The sequence below is a fragment of the Phascolarctos cinereus genome, unplaced genomic scaffold (assembly GCF_003287225.1).
Source record: "Phascolarctos cinereus isolate Bilbo 61053 unplaced genomic scaffold, phaCin_HiC Scaffold_8;HRSCAF=390, whole genome shotgun sequence".
Taxonomy (NCBI): Eukaryota; Metazoa; Chordata; class Mammalia; order Diprotodontia; family Phascolarctidae; genus Phascolarctos; species Phascolarctos cinereus.
In genome coordinates this window covers 73,304,818-73,326,228 of record NW_027556291.1, presented here as the reverse complement: position 1 = coordinate 73,326,228, position 21,411 = coordinate 73,304,818, and the positions used below count along the sequence as shown (strand labels likewise).

Below are 21,411 nucleotides of genomic sequence, written 5' to 3'. Positions count from 1 at the left end.
CTCAGCTCAACAGCTTCCTTAGCTTCCTTTTAAGTCCCAACTAAAATCCCATCTTCTAAAGGAAGGCTTTCCCAATCCTTCTTAATTCTAGTGCCTCCCACCTTTTAATTGTTTCCTATTTATCCCATATATAGTTTGTACATAATTGTTTCCTTGTCATCTCTGTCATTAGACTGTGAACTCCCTTTGGGTAGGAATTGCCTTTTGCCTCTTTTTTTTTTTTCATCCCCAGTGCTTAACAGGGTGCCTGGCACATGGTAGATACTTAATAAATGTTTATGGACTGACCAACTGACTTTACCCATGGTTAGGGTAAATCATGGATGATGATTCAACAGAGATTGATAAGGAATACTAAGATGAACAGGAGGAGAACCAAATGAGAACAGTGTCATGAAAACCTAGTGTGAAGAGAGTACTGAGGAGGATAGAGTGGTCCACAGTGCCAAATGTTGCAGGGAGGTCAAGAAGGATGAGAATTGAGAAAGGTCATTGGACTCAGCAACTGATGAATCACTGGTAACTTTGGCCAGAGGAGTTTCAGTTGAGTGATGAGGTTGGAAGACAGAGTACAAGTGGGTTGAGAGATATTAAGAAGAGAGAGAGTATAGATGATGAATATATAATGCTTTTTAAAAAAGAACACTGGATGTGAAAAGGAAGAGAGATATAGCTTGAGAGAATGGTAGGGCCAAGTGAGAGCTTTTTAAGATTGAGAAAGACTGGTATAATTGTAGTCAGTAGATAGAGAAAGATAAAAGATGGTGGAGGCAATCTTTCAGAGAGTAGAGGAGATGGAATGAAGGGGTTGGCCTTGATGAGAAGAAAGGCCACCTTTTCCTTTGACACTAGAAGAAAGAAGGAGAGAGTAAGAGATGAGGAGGAGGAGCTTTGGTGCTGCCTCTCCACACTAAGATCCAAGGTGAGATCCTTTGCACGGAGACAACATTCCTTTCCCTTCACTGCCACCTCACAAGTTCCTGCTGGATGCCAATCTCAGTGATGCTTACTGTGCATGACGTTGGAGGCGTAGAACTCAGGATCCTGGGGGTGCACTTCAGCTGCATCCAAGATGAGCCGCTGCATGTTTTCTGGCAAGTACCAGCTGCGGTTCTCATCAAAGATGGAAAAGAGGAGCACATTTCTCTTGTCTGACATCATCTAAAGAAACCAAAACAAGAACATTTTTAAAAATTTCAACAATCTGATTCCCTGGGTGTGGGCCATTTTCCCACCAATGCATGTCCCTACTCCCCTGTGACTTAGTTGATGGTCTTTGAGATTATCCATGGCCAAAAATGTCATCACCCTTAGTCCAAGTTGGCAATAAGCCTCTCCAAACTGGAGCTGATCCTCACTTATAGTCAGCCCATCACCAGGCCCATACTATACTTTTCCAAATCACAGACTCTCAGGGTTGGAAAGCACTTCAGAAACCCTTTAGTCTGACATGTGACCAAAAAGGAGTCCCCTCGATCACAGACATGACAAGTGGTCTTCCAACCTCTTCTTGAAGAACTCTGATGAGCAGTATAACTTCTTTCATTTTTTGGACAGCTCTAATGGTGTGGTCCTTTTTCTTCACATTTAGTCTTTATTGACTTGATTCCATCTTCTACTTCCTATTCCTGTTCCTATCTTCTGGATCCAAGCAGAACAAGTCTCAATCTTCTTTCACATTTGTCCCTTGAAGTACTTGAACAGAGCTCTGATGTCCTCCCAAGTCTTCTCTTTGCCAGGTTTGACACCTCTAGCTCTTTTACCCAATCTTATTGAACCCTAATTTTGGGGCTTTTCATCAGCCCACTTGATTTTCTCTGCACAATCCCCAGCTTATCATTGTTCTTCTTAAAATGTAGTACTTAGAACTCAACCCCAATACACTGAACCCTGATACTCCAGAAGCGTCCTGAACAGGGTAGCAGACGAGTTCTCTCTAACTTCTCATTTTTGTTATTTTGTCTTTTAATATGGCCTAACATCATCCTAGGTTTTTTGGCAGCCTTATCACCCTGCTGACTCCTGTTGAGCTTGAAGTCTACTAAAACCCCCAGATCTTCTTCAGACCACCTGCTGCCTGGCTATGCCTCCCTCGTCTTGTACTTGTGAAGTTGATTCTTTGAACCCGTACATAAGGCTTTACATTTATCATTATTGACTTCCATCTTGTTTGTTTCATCTCAACATTCCATTTCCTGTCATTCAATGTGTTATAACAATCCTAGCCTTGGATCGATCATCTGCAAATTTGATGAATGAATGAAAAAGTATTCACTAAGCACTTACTGTGTGCCAACCATTGGGGAGATGGACACAAAAAACAAAGCCAGTTCCTGAACTCAAGAAGCTTACCTTCTAATGGGAGAGATAACATACACAGAGAGGAGTGGTGGCCAGGGAAAGGCATTTGGGTCCTTAAAGTTTGATGGCTAACGAGTACAAAACTAGTGCAGTAGATTGACACATCCTATCATGGAATAATATTGTGTTCCTGGTTTCATCTTTCCTGATGAGGGGATGGGGGGAAGAAAGGAAGGGTCCTCACACAAGAGGAACAAGTAGTAGTCTATGCCTCCTTCACCATACAGCCACCACACTGGTACAAGTCCTCATCACCTTTCTCCTAGATCATTACAGTAGCTTCCTCATTGGATTTCCTACCTCATGCCTCTCCCCATTCCAGTCCATACTATACTCAGATACCAAAATGATCATCCTAAAGCACAGATGTGAATATGCCAGGCTCTGTGCCCCCCCCCACCAGTTAGTAAACTCCAGTGGCTCCTTATTCCCTCCAGGATCCAATCTAAAGTCCTCTATTTTGGTATTTAAAGCCCTTCACAATGTGGGCCCTCCCTAGGTTTCCAGTCTCCTCACGCCATACTTTGTTCTGCTCCCCTGGGTCCACTCCCATTTCAGTGCCTTTGTACTAGCTCCCTCCTGTGGCTACAATGCTCTCCCTCCTTTTAGTTTCCCTAGATTCCTTCAATTCTCAGCTTGAATCAAATCTGCAGAAGGCAAGTGATTGTAAGGAATAAGCGAGGGTTTGAGTATAGCACAATATGGTCTTGGGGTGTAGTCTTTTAGAATTCTTTAACTCTTGCCAAGAACAGGTGCACATACAGGATCCAAACCTAAACAGACTGTTTGGCCAATGTTATTCATGCACCTAAGTCCTGATAAATTTATCAATGAAGGAACAATTAGATGACAGCTCTGAAAAAAATTCTGAGAAATAGTTGTATTTGATGTGAGTTATTTTTGTTGTTGTTGTTGTTCAGTAGTTTTCAGGTGTGTCTGACTCTTCGTGACCCCATTTGGGGTTTTCTTGGCAAAGTTATTAAACTGACTCGCCATTTCCTTCTCCGGCTCATTTTACAGATGAAAAAACTAAGGCAAACAGAGGTTAAGTACCCAGGGTCACATACTAGTAAATGTCTGAGGCCATATTAGAACTCAGGTCTTCCTGACTCCAGGCCCAGCACTGCACCACCTAGAAGCCCATTATTTTTAGATACCTCTGAAAGTTACTCCTGTTACCTGTATAAAAAAAGAGTGCTGTTACTGATCTCTCTCATAGTCTCTAGCAGACTGCCTATATGCATATACTTTAGATGTTGCTAATTTTCTTCTTTTCAATAAGCTCCCTATTATTTCAAAGATTGTCTCCACAAGGGCTCACTTCAACCTAACAATTTGGCATAGTCAGCAAAATTCTTGGGTGCTGGAGGAACAATGATTAAATGTCCTATGAGTATTTGTGGCTACTTTCTGGCAGATTAGAGACCCCAACTTTCTAAAAAAAATTTTTTAAGTCTCCCTACTAGGTCTCCACTCATTGACTCAGGAAGTAAAGATGTATGAGAGAATTGGAGATTAGGTATTGGAAACTGGAAAATGGTTCTCAAGAGATCCTGCATGTCTTCACTAGCTAAAATGGTAGAAAAATAAGGAAATATTGGGTATGTTACCAGCAGATATCTACCTCTCTCAGAGAATTATCTCTCTGTCATGTCTGGCTATAAAAGGCCAAATTTGCAGTGGCCAGAGGAGGGTTCATTTGAAGAAGACAGGCTAGTTTCTTTTTTTTTTTTTTTAAGAAACCCCATATCCATAGCAAATGGATTATTGGTATCTTTTGGATGAGTCTTGCCTCCAACAAACATAAGAATGATTTAGGGATCAGCCCTACACAACATACAGCCCTTCAGCCACCTATGGCCCACTAAAATAGTCAGCAGGCAGTATGTTGTGCAGGCCTGCCCTAAGGGAACTTTGCAAAGTCAGTTTTGCTGAGGAATTTGTATAAATCAGGCCTGCACAACATACTACCCATGGGCTGCTTTGGTGGGCCACAAGTGGCCTGCAAGGCCATATGTTATGCAGGCCTATAAAATTTAGTCAGAAAGGAAAAAAAAATGAAAGAAAACAGAAGAAGAGGTGACACCTTTAAAAGCTCACCCACTCTCTTGGTGTACTCAGATAGGACTTGTCATTGAAAATCGTGGTTTTGGAGCAGTTAGGTGATGCAGTGGATAGAGCACTGGCCCTGGATTCAGGAGGACCAGAGTTCAAATCCGGCCTCAGACACATAACACTTACTAGCTATGTGACCCTGGGCAAGTCACTTAACCCCATTGCCTAGCTCCACCCCCCCCCCCAAAAAGAAAAGAAAATCGTGGTTTTAGCTTTTGGTTTTTGCTTTTACCTAACTCACCTGTTAATCTGTTGGGGAAAAAAACTGACATGTAAATTATGGACCATCATATTCTGTATCCCAGAGATAGTGTTTTCAGAACTCTGGGAGAAGAGTCACATGATTTTTCATAGGTAGCTAGGTGGTACAGTGGACAGAGCACTGGGCCTGGAGTCAGGAAGACCTCTACTTCAAATCCAGTCTCAGAGACTTACTAACTGTGTAACCTTTGTTTGCCTTAGATTCCTCATCTGTAAAATGAAGTTAACAATAGCCCCTACCTCCCAGGGTTGTTGTGAGGATCAAGTGAGATTGAATGTACCTGGCACACAGTAAATACTACATAAATATTAGCTATTTGGTATTAATGGGCCTTCAGGTTTAGGAGGGAGATTGGGCAAACTAACAGTTTCATCTCATGATGGGAAACTACCCTGAGTTTAAAGAAATTGATCTGGTTAGGGGTCTACTCTAGTAATGGTACCATCTTGATGAGAGGAATTAAACCAATTATGATTAATTATTATGAGGATAAGCCTTGGCTGTGTGTTAAGCAATATCCTTTGTCTCAAGCTCAAATTGACAGACTACAACCAGTAATAGAGAAACAAGGAGTGATCAAAAAGGGGCAGATGCCATTTAATATATCTATCTTGGGGGCAGCTAGGTGGCACAGTAGATATAGCAATGGCCTTGGATTCAGGAGGACCTGAGTTCAAGTCCGGCCTCAGACACAACACTTACTCACTGTGTGACCCTGGGCAAGTCACTTAACCCCCATTGCCCAACCAAAAAACAAAAAACAAACCAAAAAACCTAACAAAACATAATATAACTATCTTGTTGGTAAGAAAAGGTAGAAAACGTGATGAAGGTTAGCCTTCACTTTGTACAAGATCTAAAAGTTGTAAATAAATTTGGTATTCCTGTGACTCCTGTTGTTCCCAATCCTGTTATTATGCTAACTTCTGTGGTTCTTTTCAGTAATTGATCTTTGAAGGAGGCCATTGTATCCACTCCAGTCTTAGGTCAACCCAATTTGAATGAACTTTTCCATTGATTTTGCCACAAGAAAGAAGAGGCAACAAGTGAAGTTCTCACTCAAAAATTAGGGCCAGATACCAACCCATAGCTTATTTCTCAGTTCACTTGGATCTTGTTGCCCTCAGGATGTCAAGATGTCCATTAGCAGTGGCAGCAGCTGCTATTACAGTGGAGAAAACACAGGCCTTAATCTTAGAACGTCTGACCTGTTTGCACATTTTCTATGCAATAACATTTCAAGTCCATAAGATTCAACACCTTATTATAAGATGTCAGACTACTCATGAACAAGGCAGGAAGAGTGGGAGCTGACTTCTTGTTACTCCATTTTTCATCCCTAGATCAGCAGAGTCATGCAGCCATGGAAAGAAGAGAGTAGGAGAGTACTCCAGTTCAATAGAGATGTCCTGCAGTAGCTGAAACACCTACAAATGGAAATGACAGAAGAAGCAGGGATCCCAGATCAGCAGAGATACCCAACAGTGACAGCAGAGATACCCAGCAGTGGAAAGAAGAGAGCAGGAGAGCATCCCAAATCAATAGGGATGCCCAGAAGCAGTGGAGATGCCCCACCTTGGAAAGAAAAGAACAAGAAAGGACACCAGCTCAACAGAGCTGGTTGTGAAGCAACATGGATAGTCACTTGTTGAAAAAATAGAACAGGAAAGGATCCCAGCTCAGCAGAGACACACAAATGCAGCAAAGATGGCTAGCCATGGAAAGATTAGGACAGAAGGGGAACCTAGTTTTGCAAAGATGCTCAAAAGCAGAAAGGGCATTGATGCAAGGAAAAAAGGGACTCCAGGAAAGCAGAGATGCCCATAGAGGTAGGTAAGCCCAGCAGCGGAAAGAAGAGGAGAGGACTCCAGGTCAGCAGTGATGCCCAACGGTATGCAAAGTCACCTGGCCATGGAAAGAACAGAAGAGGACCTCAGCACAGCAGAAAAGACACCCAGCAGTGGAATTAACACATCAAGAGAGAACCTCAGCTCCATGTCTAGAAGTGGTAGAGATGCCCAGTAGAGTGAACAGAAGTGGAGCCCACTTCAGCAAAGACAGTGGCTCACCTAATGACATCACCAGATGACATCAGTCACTCTAGAATTAGAAGTATGAGTTGTTCTAGATACACATACACACATATACATATATACATATATATGTATGTATGTGTATATATATGTATATATGTATATGTGTGTGTGTATGTGTATATATATATATATATATATATATACATACACACACATAATTTGCATGTGTTCCCTACATGTAGGCCTTATCACACACATTCTCTACATTTATATCTTGCTTTTCTATTGATATGGTAACCAGTGGGGTTGTATATTCATCTATATGGGCAAAATCTTTCTTGTCCTTTATTTAGCCATTTTCTTTAATTAAATGTCTTTTCTTTGAACTACTGTATTCTCCAGTAGACCAGTAAAAGAAACACACTGAAGGGGCTCCTGAGCGATGATATTTTCTTGGCTCCTAACCCTCCCTGCAATGCGTAGCTCCCATCGGAGCAGTCCCATGTGAGGAAAGGGAAAGACGCACCTGATTCCCTCTTTGATCCACAGTTTCTTTATGGCATATGAGGAGGGGCCCAATGAGGCCCGAAGCCAGGTCACGTTCTGCATTGACAGAGCTGGAGTAGTACCTAGTCAGGCATCTGGGATCTGCTTGAGTTGGCCCATCCTCCAAAGTTACTTCCCATTTATATTTGAATGTCTGGCCTGGCATGATTGGCACATCCTTGACATCTTTCACACCTACCCACAGCCAAGGCAAGAAACAGAAATAGGTTTAGGAGATTTTAACAACTACGCATGGAAATTCCAGTTTATGATCTAGAACAAGATGTGGCCAAGCAATTACTCAATATACACATAAAAACCTCCTCTCTCTCTCTCTCTCTCTCTCTCTCTCTCTCTCTCTCATACACACACATATATTCACAGAGTCCTCTAGTCAGAAAGATGAGTTGGGGGAAGTGGTACCAAAATGTAGGAACAGCAGCAAGCAGTACAGCTGAGCTCCCCTCCCCCACTAAAGAATTCCTCCAAATAGATTTAGAAAATGCATTAGTTTGAATCCTGATGGAGAAATCCAAGGAAAAATCACAGTGACTTATTCTTCCAGTCCAGGTTGGCAAATGCAGACAGAAACATCTGAGGACAATGGAGCCAGGGTCTGACCAAGAATGAGCAGTGTGCAATGCCTGTGACCAAGGGCAAGACCTGTCCCAAACTCATACTGTAACAGATTGTATGAACAGGTACCATCTGGCAGCTTTGTTGCCCACTACCCAGTTCCATGTCATAGATTCAGGGCACATTGAAGAGGGGAACTGTACTCCTAGCAAAATGAGCAAATTAAAAAAAAATCTCACCATAAAAATCTATTATGATAACAGGTACCCTCAAGACATAAACCCAGAAGAAAAGAATGACTCCCAAATAGTTACAACCAAAGCCTCAAAGAAAAACACAGTTTGGGCACAAATTCAACTAGAATTCCTAGAAGAGATGAAGTAAGCATTTTTAAAAGAGTTTTAAGATATATTTATCTATGAAATTAGAGTGCTTGAAGGGGTAAATGGAAAAGAAACGAGAGCTATGGAAGAAAGAGTTGGAAAGGGAATTAACGGTTTGGCACAAGAGGTGCAAAATCTTGCCCAAGAAACAAACTTCTTGAAACTTAGAATGGACAAAATAGAAGCCAATAACTCCATGAGACAACAAAAAATATTAAAACAAAGTCAAAAAGCTGAAAAAAAAATTGAAGAAAAGGTAAGGTAGATGATACCCCAAACAAAGTGACCTGGAAAATAGATTAAGGGAAAAAAAGAAAATAGATTAAGGCGATGGCAGAGTGAGAGGAAGCATTACTGTCTAGCTCTGCCCCCACACCTCTTCAACAAAGATCTAGAGAATATACTAGACTGAATTTTGATCAGGAAAACAAAAAAGTCACACTGAGTCATTTGTCTAGCCCAGGGCCACTTGGAGAGATGGATAGAGAGATCTGCATACACTGAGGTTGAGATCTGCCCAGGAATGTGCTGCAGCAACATCAGTGGTGGTGGCAATTGTGGGAATTGAGAGAGGGATGATCCCAGGGGATCCCTGAGCAAACTCTAGGTGCAGAAATGAGGACATCTGGCAGCTCTATCACCAACTATCCAGTGCTAAGTCACAAATCCAGGGTAAAGAGGAGTGATCTTGACCTTCAGCCCTAGAAACAAGTTCTGTGCAAACAGTAGCCGTGTGGCTCTAATCCCTGGAGCACAGCCCAGTTTCCAAGACCAAAGAGCAGCCAGAAGTTGTCACTTTTAACCTGCAAAACCTCCCAGAGGGCTGACAGTAGCTGAATCAAGCAGCAGTCTGCTGAAACTCCCAACCGGAAACTCACTGTTAGACCAAAACCTGAATCTGGAACTTGCAGAGCTCCAATCAACAGGGCAATGAACAGACATCCCCAAGGATCACACCACTAAAAGCTTGCAGGTCACAGGCTGGAGCTACGAAAGCAACTGAAGCATGTAAGAGGACAGAAGTTCAGGCCCCGGTCATCTTCCACCCCAAGAAGTGTGCAGAGCCCAGCACTAACATAAGTCCAAAATCAAGAAGTAGGCTGGAAGAATGAACAAACAAACAAAAAAGAATTCCACCATGAAGAGTTATTTTGATGACAAGGAAGCTCAAGACATACAACCAAAAGGCAAGAATTACTCAAAACTATCTATAATCAAAGCTTCAAAGAAAAATACAGCTTGGACACAAGTCCAACCAGAATTCCTGGAAGAGTTAAAGCAAGACTTTTTTTCAATGCTAAAAAAAATTATTTTAAAAAACAAATGAGAGTAGTAGAGGAAAAAATGGGAAAAGAAACAAGATCAAGGGAAGAAAAGAGAATCAGCAGCTTGGGACAAGAAGTACAAAACTTTACCAAAGAAAATAATTCTCTGAAAAGTAGAATAGGCCAAAAAGAAGCTCCATGAAAATCAAGAAATACTAGAACAAAGTCAAAAGACTTAGAAAATAGAAGAAAATGTGAAAGATAAGAAAAAAACTGAATTGGAAAATAGATCAAGGAAAGAATCAATAAAACATATATGCCATTAGCTAATGGCTTGATTATTGATTAAGAAAAAGAAGAAAACCAAACTACCAATATAAAAAATGAAGAAGGTAAATTCACAAACAACAAAGAAGAAATAAAAACAATTATTAGGAGCCATTTCACCTAACCATATACCAATAAAACTGACAATCTAAATGAAATGGATGAATATTTACAAAAATGTAAATTGCCCAGTTTCATAGAACAGGAAATAATATTTAAATAACCCTATTTTAGAAAAGAAATTGTACAAGTCATAAATTAACTCCAAAAGAAAAAACTCCAAGACCAAACAGATTTACAAGTGAATTCTACCAAATATTTAATGAATGATTAATTCAGTACTACATAAACTTGAATAGTAGGTAAAGAAGAGGTCCTACCAAATTCCTTCATTGACACAAATAAGATCCCTAAACCAGGAAGAGTCAAAACAGAGAAAGAAAACTATGCACCAACTTCTCTAATGAATATTGATGCAAAAATTTTAAATGAAATATTAACAAGGAGACTACAGCTATATATCACAAAGATCAAACACTATGACCAGGAAGGATTTATACCAGGATTGTAGGGCTGGTTCAATATTATGGAAACTATAAGCATATTTGGCTGTATTAATTTAAAAAAAACAATAAAATTCATGTGATTATTTCAATAGATACAGAAAAGGCTTTTGACAAAATACAATACCCATTCCCATTTAAATTTAAAAAAAGCTAGAAGCATAGGAATAAATGGAGCATTCTTTCAAATGATAAGAAGTAGCTATCTAAAACCAAGAGCAAGTATAATTTGCAATGAGGATAAGCTAAAAGCATTTAATAAGATCAGGGGCGAAGCAAGAATGTACATTATCACCACTACTATTCAATATCATATTAGAAAATGCTGGCTATGACAATAAGAAAAGAAAAATAAATTGAAGGAATAAGTATAGGCAATGAGGAAATAAAACTATCATTTTTTTTTTACAGATAACATGATGATTTACTTAGAGAATCCTAAAGAGTCAACTAGTTGAATATAAACTAGTTGATAAACTAGTTGAAGCAATTAACAACTTAAACAAAGTTTCAGGATATAAAATAAATCCACACAAACCATTAGCATTTCTGCATATTACCAACAAAATCTATCAAGAAGAGAGAAAAACAGAAATTCCATTTAAAATAACCATGAACAGTATAAAATATTTAGGACTCTACCTATCAAGACACACACAGAAACAATACAAACACAATTACAAGACAGTCTTCATAGAAAAACACGCAGATCTTATTTAGATTGGAGAAATAATAATTGCTCATGGGTAGGCCAAGTCAGTATCATAAAAATGATAATACTACCTAAATTAATTTACTTATTCAGTTCCATAACAAACTACCAAGTAATTATTTTATAGAGTTAGAAAAAATAACAATTCATATGGAAGAACAAAAGGTAAAGAATATCAAAGAAATCAATAAAAAAAAAAGGGGAAAGAAAAGAGCCTAGCAATACCATATCCCAAACTATATTACAAAGCTGTAATCATCAAAACAATTTGGTAATGGGTAAGAAATAGAAAGTAGATGAGGTGCAGAATATACAGAAGCAAATGAGCACAGTAATCCAATGTTCAATAAACCCAAAGATCCCAGCTATTGGGGCTAAGTAGCATAGTGGATAAAGCACCAGGTCTGGAGTTAGGAAGACCTGAGTTCACATCTGACTTCAGACGCTTACTAGCTGTGTGACCCTGGGCAAGTCACTTAATTTCTGTTTGCCTCCATTTCTTCAGCTGTAAAATGGTGATAATAATAGCCCTTATCTCCCAGGGTTGTTTTGAGGATCAAATGAGATAACAATTGTAAAGTGCTTCTTAAAATGTTAGCTATTATTATTATTTAAAAAAACAATTGATGGGAAAACTGAAAAGTAATCTGGCAGACACTAGGTATAGAGTAACATCTCATGCCATATACCAAGATAAGCTCAAAATAAGTACATGATTTAGACAGAAAGGGTAACGTCATAAGCAAATTACTAGAACATGAAAGAAATTACCTGTCGGGGGGCAGAGTCCACAGTTAAACAAGAGATACAGAAGTTCAGAGGAGGTAAAATGGATAATTTTTATTACATAAAATTAAAAAGGTTTTGCACAAACAAAATCAATGCAGCTAAAATTAGAAGAAAAGCAGAAAACTGTGGGGGGAATCTTTGGGGCAAGTTTTTCTGATAATGGTCCTGTTTCTAAGATATATATGGAACTGAGTCAGATTTAAGCAATAAGAGCCATTTCCCAATGTGAAAACAGGTGCACTAATGTATTGTTGGTTAAGCTGTGAATTAGTCCGGCCATTCTGGAAAGCAATTTGGAACTATGCTCAAAAAGCTATTAAACTTTACATACCTTTTGACCCAGTGATACTGCTACTGGGTCTCTACCCCTAAAGAGATCAAAGAAAGAGACCTTTCAAGGACAGGGACAGAAGGGCAACACCCAAGCTGTGGGTGGGAGGTGAATGACAAAGGGATGTAAAAGAGCTGCCTCCCTTCTCACTTCTGAAAAGCACATAGATCTAAAGTAAGGAAAGATGTCTAATGCCTCACCCCTCTCCTCCAACTCCCCAAAGGTGAGTGAAATCAGAGAGCCAAATAGAGTCAAATAAACCTATTTCCATGCCACAAACTTGCTGCACATACTATTTCATAATTCATCTAGCTTTTCAATGGAAGCCTCCACCAATACCATGGGGAGAGTCTCCAACACGAGTTGCTCAAGAATCTTTCCAACAACATCTGGAGAAGCTCATCATCCATTGGGCTGTAATCCACCTGGACCATGTCCTCAAGACTAGAAGAATCAGGCCATGAAGGAGGGGAAAGGGGTCAGTCCTAGTGGGGTCATTGTAGGGCATACAGGTATGCAATGGTTTGGAAGAGGAAACATCACAAATCCTGTCATTTCCTCATGAATTGTGGGTCCATAGAGTGGTTGAAGCTATCAAAGTAATCTTCCTAAAGAGCAGATATCACCCCCTACTCAATAAACTCCAGTGGGTCCCTATCACCTCCAGGATCAAATAGAAAGTGCTCTGTTTGGCTTTCAGAGCCCTTCATCCTTAGTGCCCTACCTTTCCAGTCTTCTATGCCCCACCATGGACTCTGTGATCCAGTGATGGTGGCCTCCTTGCTCTTCCTCTAACATCATATTCCATCTTTTGACTCCATGACTTTTCAATGACTGCCCCCCATGCCTGGAATGTTTTCCCTTCTCATCTTCACCTCCTGGCCTCCCTAGCTTCCATCAAGTTACACCTTCTATAGGAAGCCTTGCTTGACACCCCCTCCTTAATTCCAGTGCTTTCCTTCCATTAATTACCTTCAATTTATCCACTGTATAGTCTGTTTGCATGTCCCCCATTAGACTGTGAGTTCTTCAAGGGCAGAGACTGGTTTTTACCTTTTACCTTTACTAAGCCCCAGTACTTAGTACAATGTCTGACAAGTAGTAGGTGGTTAATAAATGTTTATTGGCTGACTGACTGACCCAGGCCATGCCTCTCCCCTGGCTGGCCTGGGCAGTAGGGTCCCTGCTCTCTCAGTACTTAGAAAAACACAATTTGACAATAACTTTGATTCTCTTGGGGTATTTTTAAAGAAGGGATTTCATAATTACTCTTAAGATACTGGAGAATATTGGGCAACTGATCACCTCCTGGTTTCTCACAGTTGCCTTCCACGTGCTGCCTCACCCTGCATTCAACTCAATTTAAGAAGGCAAGACCTCTAGGTTAATTTCTTCAATTGCAAGATTCAGGGGTTGTAACATTAGGGGTAGAAGGGCCTCTAAGCGGGGCAGCTAGGTGGCACAGTGGATAGAGCACTGGCCCTGAAGTCAGGAGGACTTGAGTTCAAATCCGGCCTCAGACCAAATGCTTGACACTTACTAGCTGTGTGACCCTGGGCAAGTCACTTAACCCCAAATGCTTAAAAATAAAAAAAAAAAAGAGAAGCCTCTGAGGCCCTGTAGCTATAGAGGCTATAGCCTCCCAAATTCCAACATGTGAACACATAGCCTCATCTTGAACAGTCCAACCATGCTCTTACCTTTAGGCAGTCTCCCTGAGTGCAAAGGACTGACACTGATGAGGCCGTGAGGGTATATGTTGTATGGTCTGCTTGCTAAGTTTTTGAATATGATCTGAAAGGATAAATGAAACATTAGTTTAAGTCCTAAGAGAAGGCAAAATTGGAGCCTATAAGAAGGAAGATCTGACGTCTAAAGTCAAAAGCTACCACTTAGGGACAGCAAGGTGTTGTAACATATAGAGCACTGGGCCTGGAGTCAGGAAGACTTGAGTTCAAATCCAGTCTCAATCACTTATTAGCTGTTTGAGTCTGGGTAAGTCATTTAAAACAAACAAAAAAACAAAACAAACAAACAAAAAAAACCCCTCTGTTTGTCTCAGTTTCCCCATCTGTAAAATGGGAATAATAATAATACCACCAACCTCCCAGGGTTGTTGTGAGGATCAAATGAGATAAAGCACTTAGCACAGTGCCTGGCACATAGTAAGCATTATATAAATGTTAAGAAAAAACATGTACTAACATTCTGAGAATATCTCCCTCTCCCACTCACAAGTAAGAAGGTTGGAGCAGAGAAGCCCAAGTGTATTTGTTCCTAATAAGGAGATCACATTTGCAGAGGACTTTACAGTTTACAGTATTCTTGGGTTTTTTTTACTTTCATTTTTCATTTTTATTCTGAGTTCCAAATTCTGTCTTTCCCTCCCACTCCTCCCCCATCCATTGAGTAGGCAAGAAATATAATACCCATTATACAGATGAAGTCATGCAAAACACATTTCTACATTAGCCATGTTGTGGTGTTGGAGCAGGGGGGAAGTTCACGGAAGGGAAGTAAGAGAAATAAATAAAGTAAAAAAATCTGCTTCAATCTACACTCTGAGTTCATCAGCTCTCTCTCTGGAGGTGGAGAGCATTTTTCACCATGAGTCCTTTGGAATTAATTGTTTTGACAGTCTTATGAAATAGGCAACATAAGCACTCCTATTTTACAAATGAGAAACTTCAGGCTCAAAGATAAAATGACTTATCCAAAGTCACACATATAGTAAATAGAGAATCAGGGACTTGAACCGAGATTTTCTTCTTCCAAATCAAGAACTCTTTCTGCTACACCCTCTGACCCAATGTAGTTTACCTCATGTTGGGGAATGCTCTGCCTGATGTTTTTACGATAAAAAATTGGTTTCTTTTCTTTTCTTTTTTTTTTTAATATAAATTTATTTATTTTTAGTTTTCAACATTTACTTCCACAAGATTTTGAGTTCCAACTTTTCACCCATCTTGCCCCTCCCCCCACCCCAAGATGGCATGCATTCTGAATATCCCTTCCCCTAGTCTGCCCTCTTTTCTATTTCTCCCTCACCTTCTCTTATCCCCTTCCCCTTCTATTTTCCTATAGGGCAGGACAGACTTCTGTACCCCATTTCCTGTATTTCTTATTTCCCAGTTGTATGTGAAAACATTTTTTTTAAACATAGGTTTTTAAAACTTTGGGTTCCAAATTTTCTCCCTTCCTCCCTCCCACCCACCCTCACTGAAAAGGAAAGCAGCTACACACACACACACACACACACACACACACATACACACAAAACATATAGGTTATATACGTGCAGTTATGCAAAACACTTCCATAGTAGACATGTTGTGAAAAACTAACTCTATTTCCCTTAATCCTATCCTGCCCTCCCATTTATTCTATTCTTTCTTTTGACCCTGTCCCTCCTCAGAAGTATTTGCTTCTGATTACTCCCTTTCCCAATCTGCCCTCCTCTCTATCATCCCCCTGCTCTCTTGAACCCTTCTCCCCCTATTTTCCTGTAGGGTAAGACAGATTTCCTTACCCAATTGAATGTGTATGTTATTCCCTCCATAAGCCAAATCCTATGAGAATAAGATTCACTCATTCCCTCTCACCCTTCCCTGTTTCCCCTCCACTGTAAGAGCCTTTTCTTTTCTGGTTGTTGTTGGGTTTTTTTTGTGTGTGTGTGAGGTAATTTACCCCATTCTACCTCTCCCTTTCTTCTTCTCCTATTATAATCCTCTCTCATCCCTTAATTTTATTCTCTAGATATCACCCCCTTCATCTTCAACTCACCCTGTGCCCTCTATCTATCTATCTATCTATATGTACATATAATTTTTTCCCTCCAACCACTCTAATACTGACAAAAGTCTCATGAGTTACAAATATCATCTTTCCATGCAGGAATGTAAACAGTTCACAATTGGTTTATTTTCGACCAGTTTAGTTAGGTCACATGCACTAGTAGTTGGTGCAACAGGAAGAGCCCTGGATTGAGAGTCAAAGGGCCTGGGTTCACATCTAGACCAATTGACTATGAGTAAATCATGGTCCTTCTTTGGGCCTCAGTTTCTTCATCTGTAAAATGAAAAGAGTTGGCCCCAATGATCTCTGAGATCCCTTCAACCCTAAATCTGGGATCCATCATTCACACATAGTCCCTCCCTTCCTGCCTACCAACACTGCTGGGTGGCTGACAGCCACCAGGTATCTCACTAGTGAACTTGCCCCAGGTCACCCTGCTCCCTCTTGAGGAAAGATTGAGAAAGCAGTTCACTTCTAAAACAAAATCTGACTCTCTTCTCTCCAATGATCCCTGGATACATTCCTCTCAGAAGTAGCTTAAGGTGTTGACTAGACAGGGTCATGGGCCCTAGATACAGTCATCTAATAGCTACATCCTCTTTCTCCAAGCCAGGAAGGGATTAGGGTAATGATCCACCCCAAAGAGGTAGCTAGGTGGTACAGTGGATGGAGCACTAGGGCCTGCTGGGCCTGGAGTCAGGAACAGCCAAGTTCAAATCTGGTCTCAGATGCTTACTTGCTGTGGGACCCTGGGCAAACTATCTCCAAGAGTGGCCTCTGGGGAGCCACAGGCATTCTCCCTACCCCAACCCCCATTGGACCTATGACCTTGGGTTGCTGAGGATCTCTTGCCCTGGCCCCAGAAGCTGGCTGTAGTGAGAAGAATAACTGTATGGACTTGTGAGCTCAGATGGGAGAGCCAGGCTATAGCCACACATCAGTCATCTACTGGCAAAACTCATCTTCTGCAAGATCACATCAAGTCTGAAACTCACATCTTCTTAGTACCCCTGCCCCTGGGGCCCATTCCTCAAACCCTCCCTCTGACTGGACAGGGTGAAGGTAGGCCTCAGAAAGCCTCACCCCTAGTCCCTCTATTCAAGGAAGGGGCCTAGGACAGCCACCTCATCATTTCCCTCCAGGCCAAATTATTTCATCAGTTCCCCTCTTTCCCTTCTCCCTTTCAGTTTTTTTTTTTTAATGTGTATGTATTTTCTTCCCCTGTTATTGCAGTAGCTGCTGCTGGGCCTGCCTGCCTCAAGGCTCTCCCCACTTCAATCCATTCTCCATTCGTGCACTAAAGTGATTTTCCTAAAGCACAGGTCCCATCATGTTATCTCGTCTACTTAATAAACTCTAGTGGCTCCCTATGGCCTCCAAGATCAAATATAAAATCCTCTGTTTGGCTTTTAAAGCCCTTCATAATCTGGCCCCTTCCTACTTTTCCAGTCTTCTTGCACCTTACTCAACCTCCCCCGCCCCAGCTCCACCCCATACTCGGCAATCCAAGACACTGGCCTCCTTGCAATTCCTACCACAATACACTCCATCTCCAGATGCCAAGTACATCAGCTGTCTCCAATGCCTGGACCTCTGCCTCTCCTCATCAACTCCTCCCGGCTTCTCAGGCTTCCTTCAAATCTCAACTAAAATCACGCCTTTGAAAGAAGCTTTTCTTGATCCCCCTTAACATGGGTGCCTTCCCTCTGAGATAATCTCCAGTTTATCCTGTATATATCATGTTTATACCTGGTTTCCTCCATGTTGTCTCTCCCAGGAGATTAGAATCTCCTATCTGTTGTTGTTATTTTAATTTTGTATCCCCAGAATTTAGCACTGTGAGTGGTGCTTCATGAATGCTTGTTTACTTGCTTTGATATGGCTTGTCTTTGTGCCAAGGTCTTCTCCAAATGCTTCAGAGGCCATTCCCAGATCGTGTTCATATCCAATTGCCAGCTCCTCCCTCCAGACCATTGCATGACCCCTTCCTGCCTGCTGTGACTCCAGCCTCTTGACTTCACAGAATACAACAGCATCAACTGAGACAAAGTTAGACATCGATGGAAAGTCTTGAACAGTCAACTGAGCTGCCTCTCTCAATCTACCACTCTCCAACCACTGACAATCTCTTTAGACCTATGCTTCAATAGTTAGCATACTCCCAATCCATGCTCCTCATCTCAGTAATTCTGAACCTCCCAGCTGTCATTGTATTAATCCTATTCTCTATGCCCCACTGCCTGCCTCCTGGCTCCCATTCCCTGCAATCACACCCGCCCAAATATCCCACCTCAGACCTACCCACCCCTTCTACTATGTTTTCTGGAAATCCTTCTTCATGGGTAACAAATTAGTTTTCATCTTAAACCTTTTTCCTTTCTTGCTCCCTCCATCTTCTTGCTCTCATTGAGACCCTGATGATATAGCTTCCCTGGGCACCTTTTCCAGCATAGGCTATACTTTCACTCATACCCACACAACTCACTGGTTGTGGTGGGGGAGTCAGAACACTCCTTGTTCTCCAGCACCACTTCCAGGCTCTCTCTCCATCCCTATCACTCAGAAACCTCTCCTTTTTTTTGTGGTTCATTCAATCCAAATTTATCACCCAATCAAGATTCTGGTACTGTTGTTGACTGATCTTCAGAACATTCTTCCTTTCTCTCTCAGAATCCTCCCACCTCCCTCACGATCCTTCTCTCCTCCTCAACTCTAGTCCTCATACTAGGAGATAAGCATATAGACATGTATGTATGTATATGTATACATATACACAAGAGAGTGAGAGCCTCCAACACCCAAACATCACAGTTCTTCAGTCTACTTCCTGCTCACTTCTACCCCATCTCAACTATGCACAGAGATAGTCATACCCTTGATCTTGGCATAAGTCACCCGTGTTCCACTTCCACGTTCATGAAGACTAAAATTCCTTTGGCTGATCATTCCACATATCTTGGAAATGCCAATCTTGTTTTGGGCCTCACTCAGCTCTTTCCTAGGTTATCACTCCTGCTCTGGCCACACTCTCCCCCCTTACCCTATCTCAACCCCTTAGGGAGGCAGCTCCACTCTACACTGTACTCTATACTCAAGGCCTTTGCTCTCTTTTCCTATCGCAGACCGTGCCCTGTCACGCCTTGGATTACTCCGATCATCTGCTGCTTTCACTCCTATTCACATGCTGCTGACTCAAGCTGGAGAAAATCACAAAATTATTCTGCCTAGGTCCGTTACAAATTTATGTTATGTAATCTCACCTGGACCCTCACCAATGCAAAGCCATCTTCTTACACCTCTCTAATTGATTCTTGTATCTTACTGACCACAGTGTTTGTTCCAGACATTTTCAAGCCTCCCTTGGCATCCCAAATCCCAGTCTTTTAGATAAGGACCTTGCATCATACCTTTCCAAAAAAAACAGAATGAAAGTCATTTGCCAAGAACTCCCTCTTTTCCCCTCCCCCTCCTCATCTTATATCACTCAGATGCCTTTCCTCACTATCTTCTCCTCCTTCCCCCCTATCTCACATAAAGAGGTGGCAAGGCAAACTCCTCTATATGAACCCTTGATCCATTCCATCTCATTTTTGTCTCACTGTGACCTCCAACCCCTCAGTTCTCAGTTCTCAGACAGCAGATTGCCCCCTCTATCATCTCTACTCTCTCACTAATCTTTAGGCTCTATCTCCTGGCTGTTCCTCTGTTTACTATTAACGTGGCAATGTCTCTCCCTTTCCTAAAAAATCCTCACTTGATCTGACCATCCCCACTAGGTATGGTCACATATCTATCCTCTTTCATGGCTGAACTCATCGAGAAAGCCATCTACAGTTGGTACTTCCATTTCTTCTACTCTTACTCTCTTCTAAACCCTCTCCAGGCTTGCTTCTGATCTCATCATTATACTGACACTACTCTCTCCATAGTTACCAATGCTCTTTTAATTGCCAAATTTAATGGCCTTTTCTCAATGCTCATTCTTCTTGACCTCTCTGAATTCCTTGATACGGTCAATCACCCTCATTGCCTAGATACTCTTTTCTCTCTAGGTTTTCATGACATTGATCTCTCCAGATTCTCCTTCTACCTAGATGACCCCTCTTTAGTCTCCTGTGCTAGATCTTCATCCAGGTCATATCCACTAGCTGTGGGGGCCCCCCAAAAGCTCTCTCCTAGGTCCTCTTCTCTTCTCCCTCCATACTGTTTCACTTGATGATCTCATCAAATCCCACAGATTAAATCATCACTTCTACAAATATGATTCTAAGATCTATTTATCCAGCCCTAACTTCTCTCCTGACTCCAGTCTCACATTATCAACTGACTATTGTACATATCGAACTCAATATCCTGCAGATGTCTCAAATTTAACAAGTCCAAAACGGAACTCACTATATTTTCTCCATACCCCTAACCCTAACCCTCTTCCTAACTTCCTTATTACTGTCAGGGGCACCACCATTCTTCTAGTCACACAGGCTTGCCATCTTGGTTGCATCCTCAACTCTTCCTCATTCATACTGACTCCCCATAATATTTGATCTTTCCCAGCCATTTCTGTCTTCACAATGTCTCACATACACATCCCCTTATCTCCACTCATACATGCTCTCATTGCCTCACTCCTAAACTATTGTAATAGTTTGCTGACTGGTCTTCCTGTCTCAGAAGACAGGTCTCCCCCTATTCCAGTCTGTTCAAGTATCATAATAATTTTTTTTTTGTTTTAGGCAATGGGGTTAAGTGACTTGCCCAGGGTCACACAGCTAGTAAGTGTTATGTGTCTGAGGCTGGATTTGAACTCAGATCCTCCTGAATCCAGGGCCAGTGCTCTATCCACTGTGCCACCCAGCTGCCCCAAGTATCACAATAATTTCTAAAAGGAAATGATAATGGAAACTTCCACAGTAGGATTATAGTTGCCAAAGTGATATTCTTTAAGCATAGGTCTAACCATGTAACCTTCTCATTCAGTGAATCCCAGTGTCTCCCTATAACCTCCAGGATCAAATATAAACTCTTCTGTTTGACTTTTAAAGTCCTTTTATAACCTGGCCCCTTCCTACTTTTCCAGTTTTCTTACACTTTACACCCTCCATGTACTCTGTGATCCGATCCAGTGATCACTCTGGCTCTTGTTGATTGGCCAACAATAGGTCCCAGCCTAAGTCCCACTTAGTGGTCACTGTTTGGGCCCTGGTTGGCTCAGAGTGAGTGTAAACAGCAATTGTTTCTGTTTTGGCCAGAAACCCTGAGGGTCTTCCCCTCCCAGAGAGATTTTTTTTTTTTACTATGTAATAGAAACCATTCTCTGTCTCATTTCTTACCTAGACTTAATCAGTGAATG

At 41.4% G+C, this 21,411-nt stretch overlaps 1 protein-coding gene across 7 annotated transcripts in view; it reads right to left on the bottom strand.

Moving 5' to 3' along the window:
* Positions 1-21,411, bottom strand: part of F8 (coagulation factor VIII) — a 137,647-nt gene that overhangs the window by 52,947 nt on the left and 63,289 nt on the right. For all 7 annotated transcript variants that reach the window (XM_020975580.2, XM_020975584.2, XM_020975583.2 and 4 more), the window contains exons 10-12: positions 13,967-14,060; positions 7,301-7,515; positions 1,011-1,161 (exon numbers count right to left, since the gene is read on the bottom strand). In XM_020975580.2, coding sequence (XP_020831239.1) covers positions 1,011-1,161; positions 7,301-7,515; positions 13,967-14,060 — 460 coding nt within the window. The remainder of the gene's footprint in view (positions 1-1,010; positions 1,162-7,300; positions 7,516-13,966; positions 14,061-21,411) is intronic.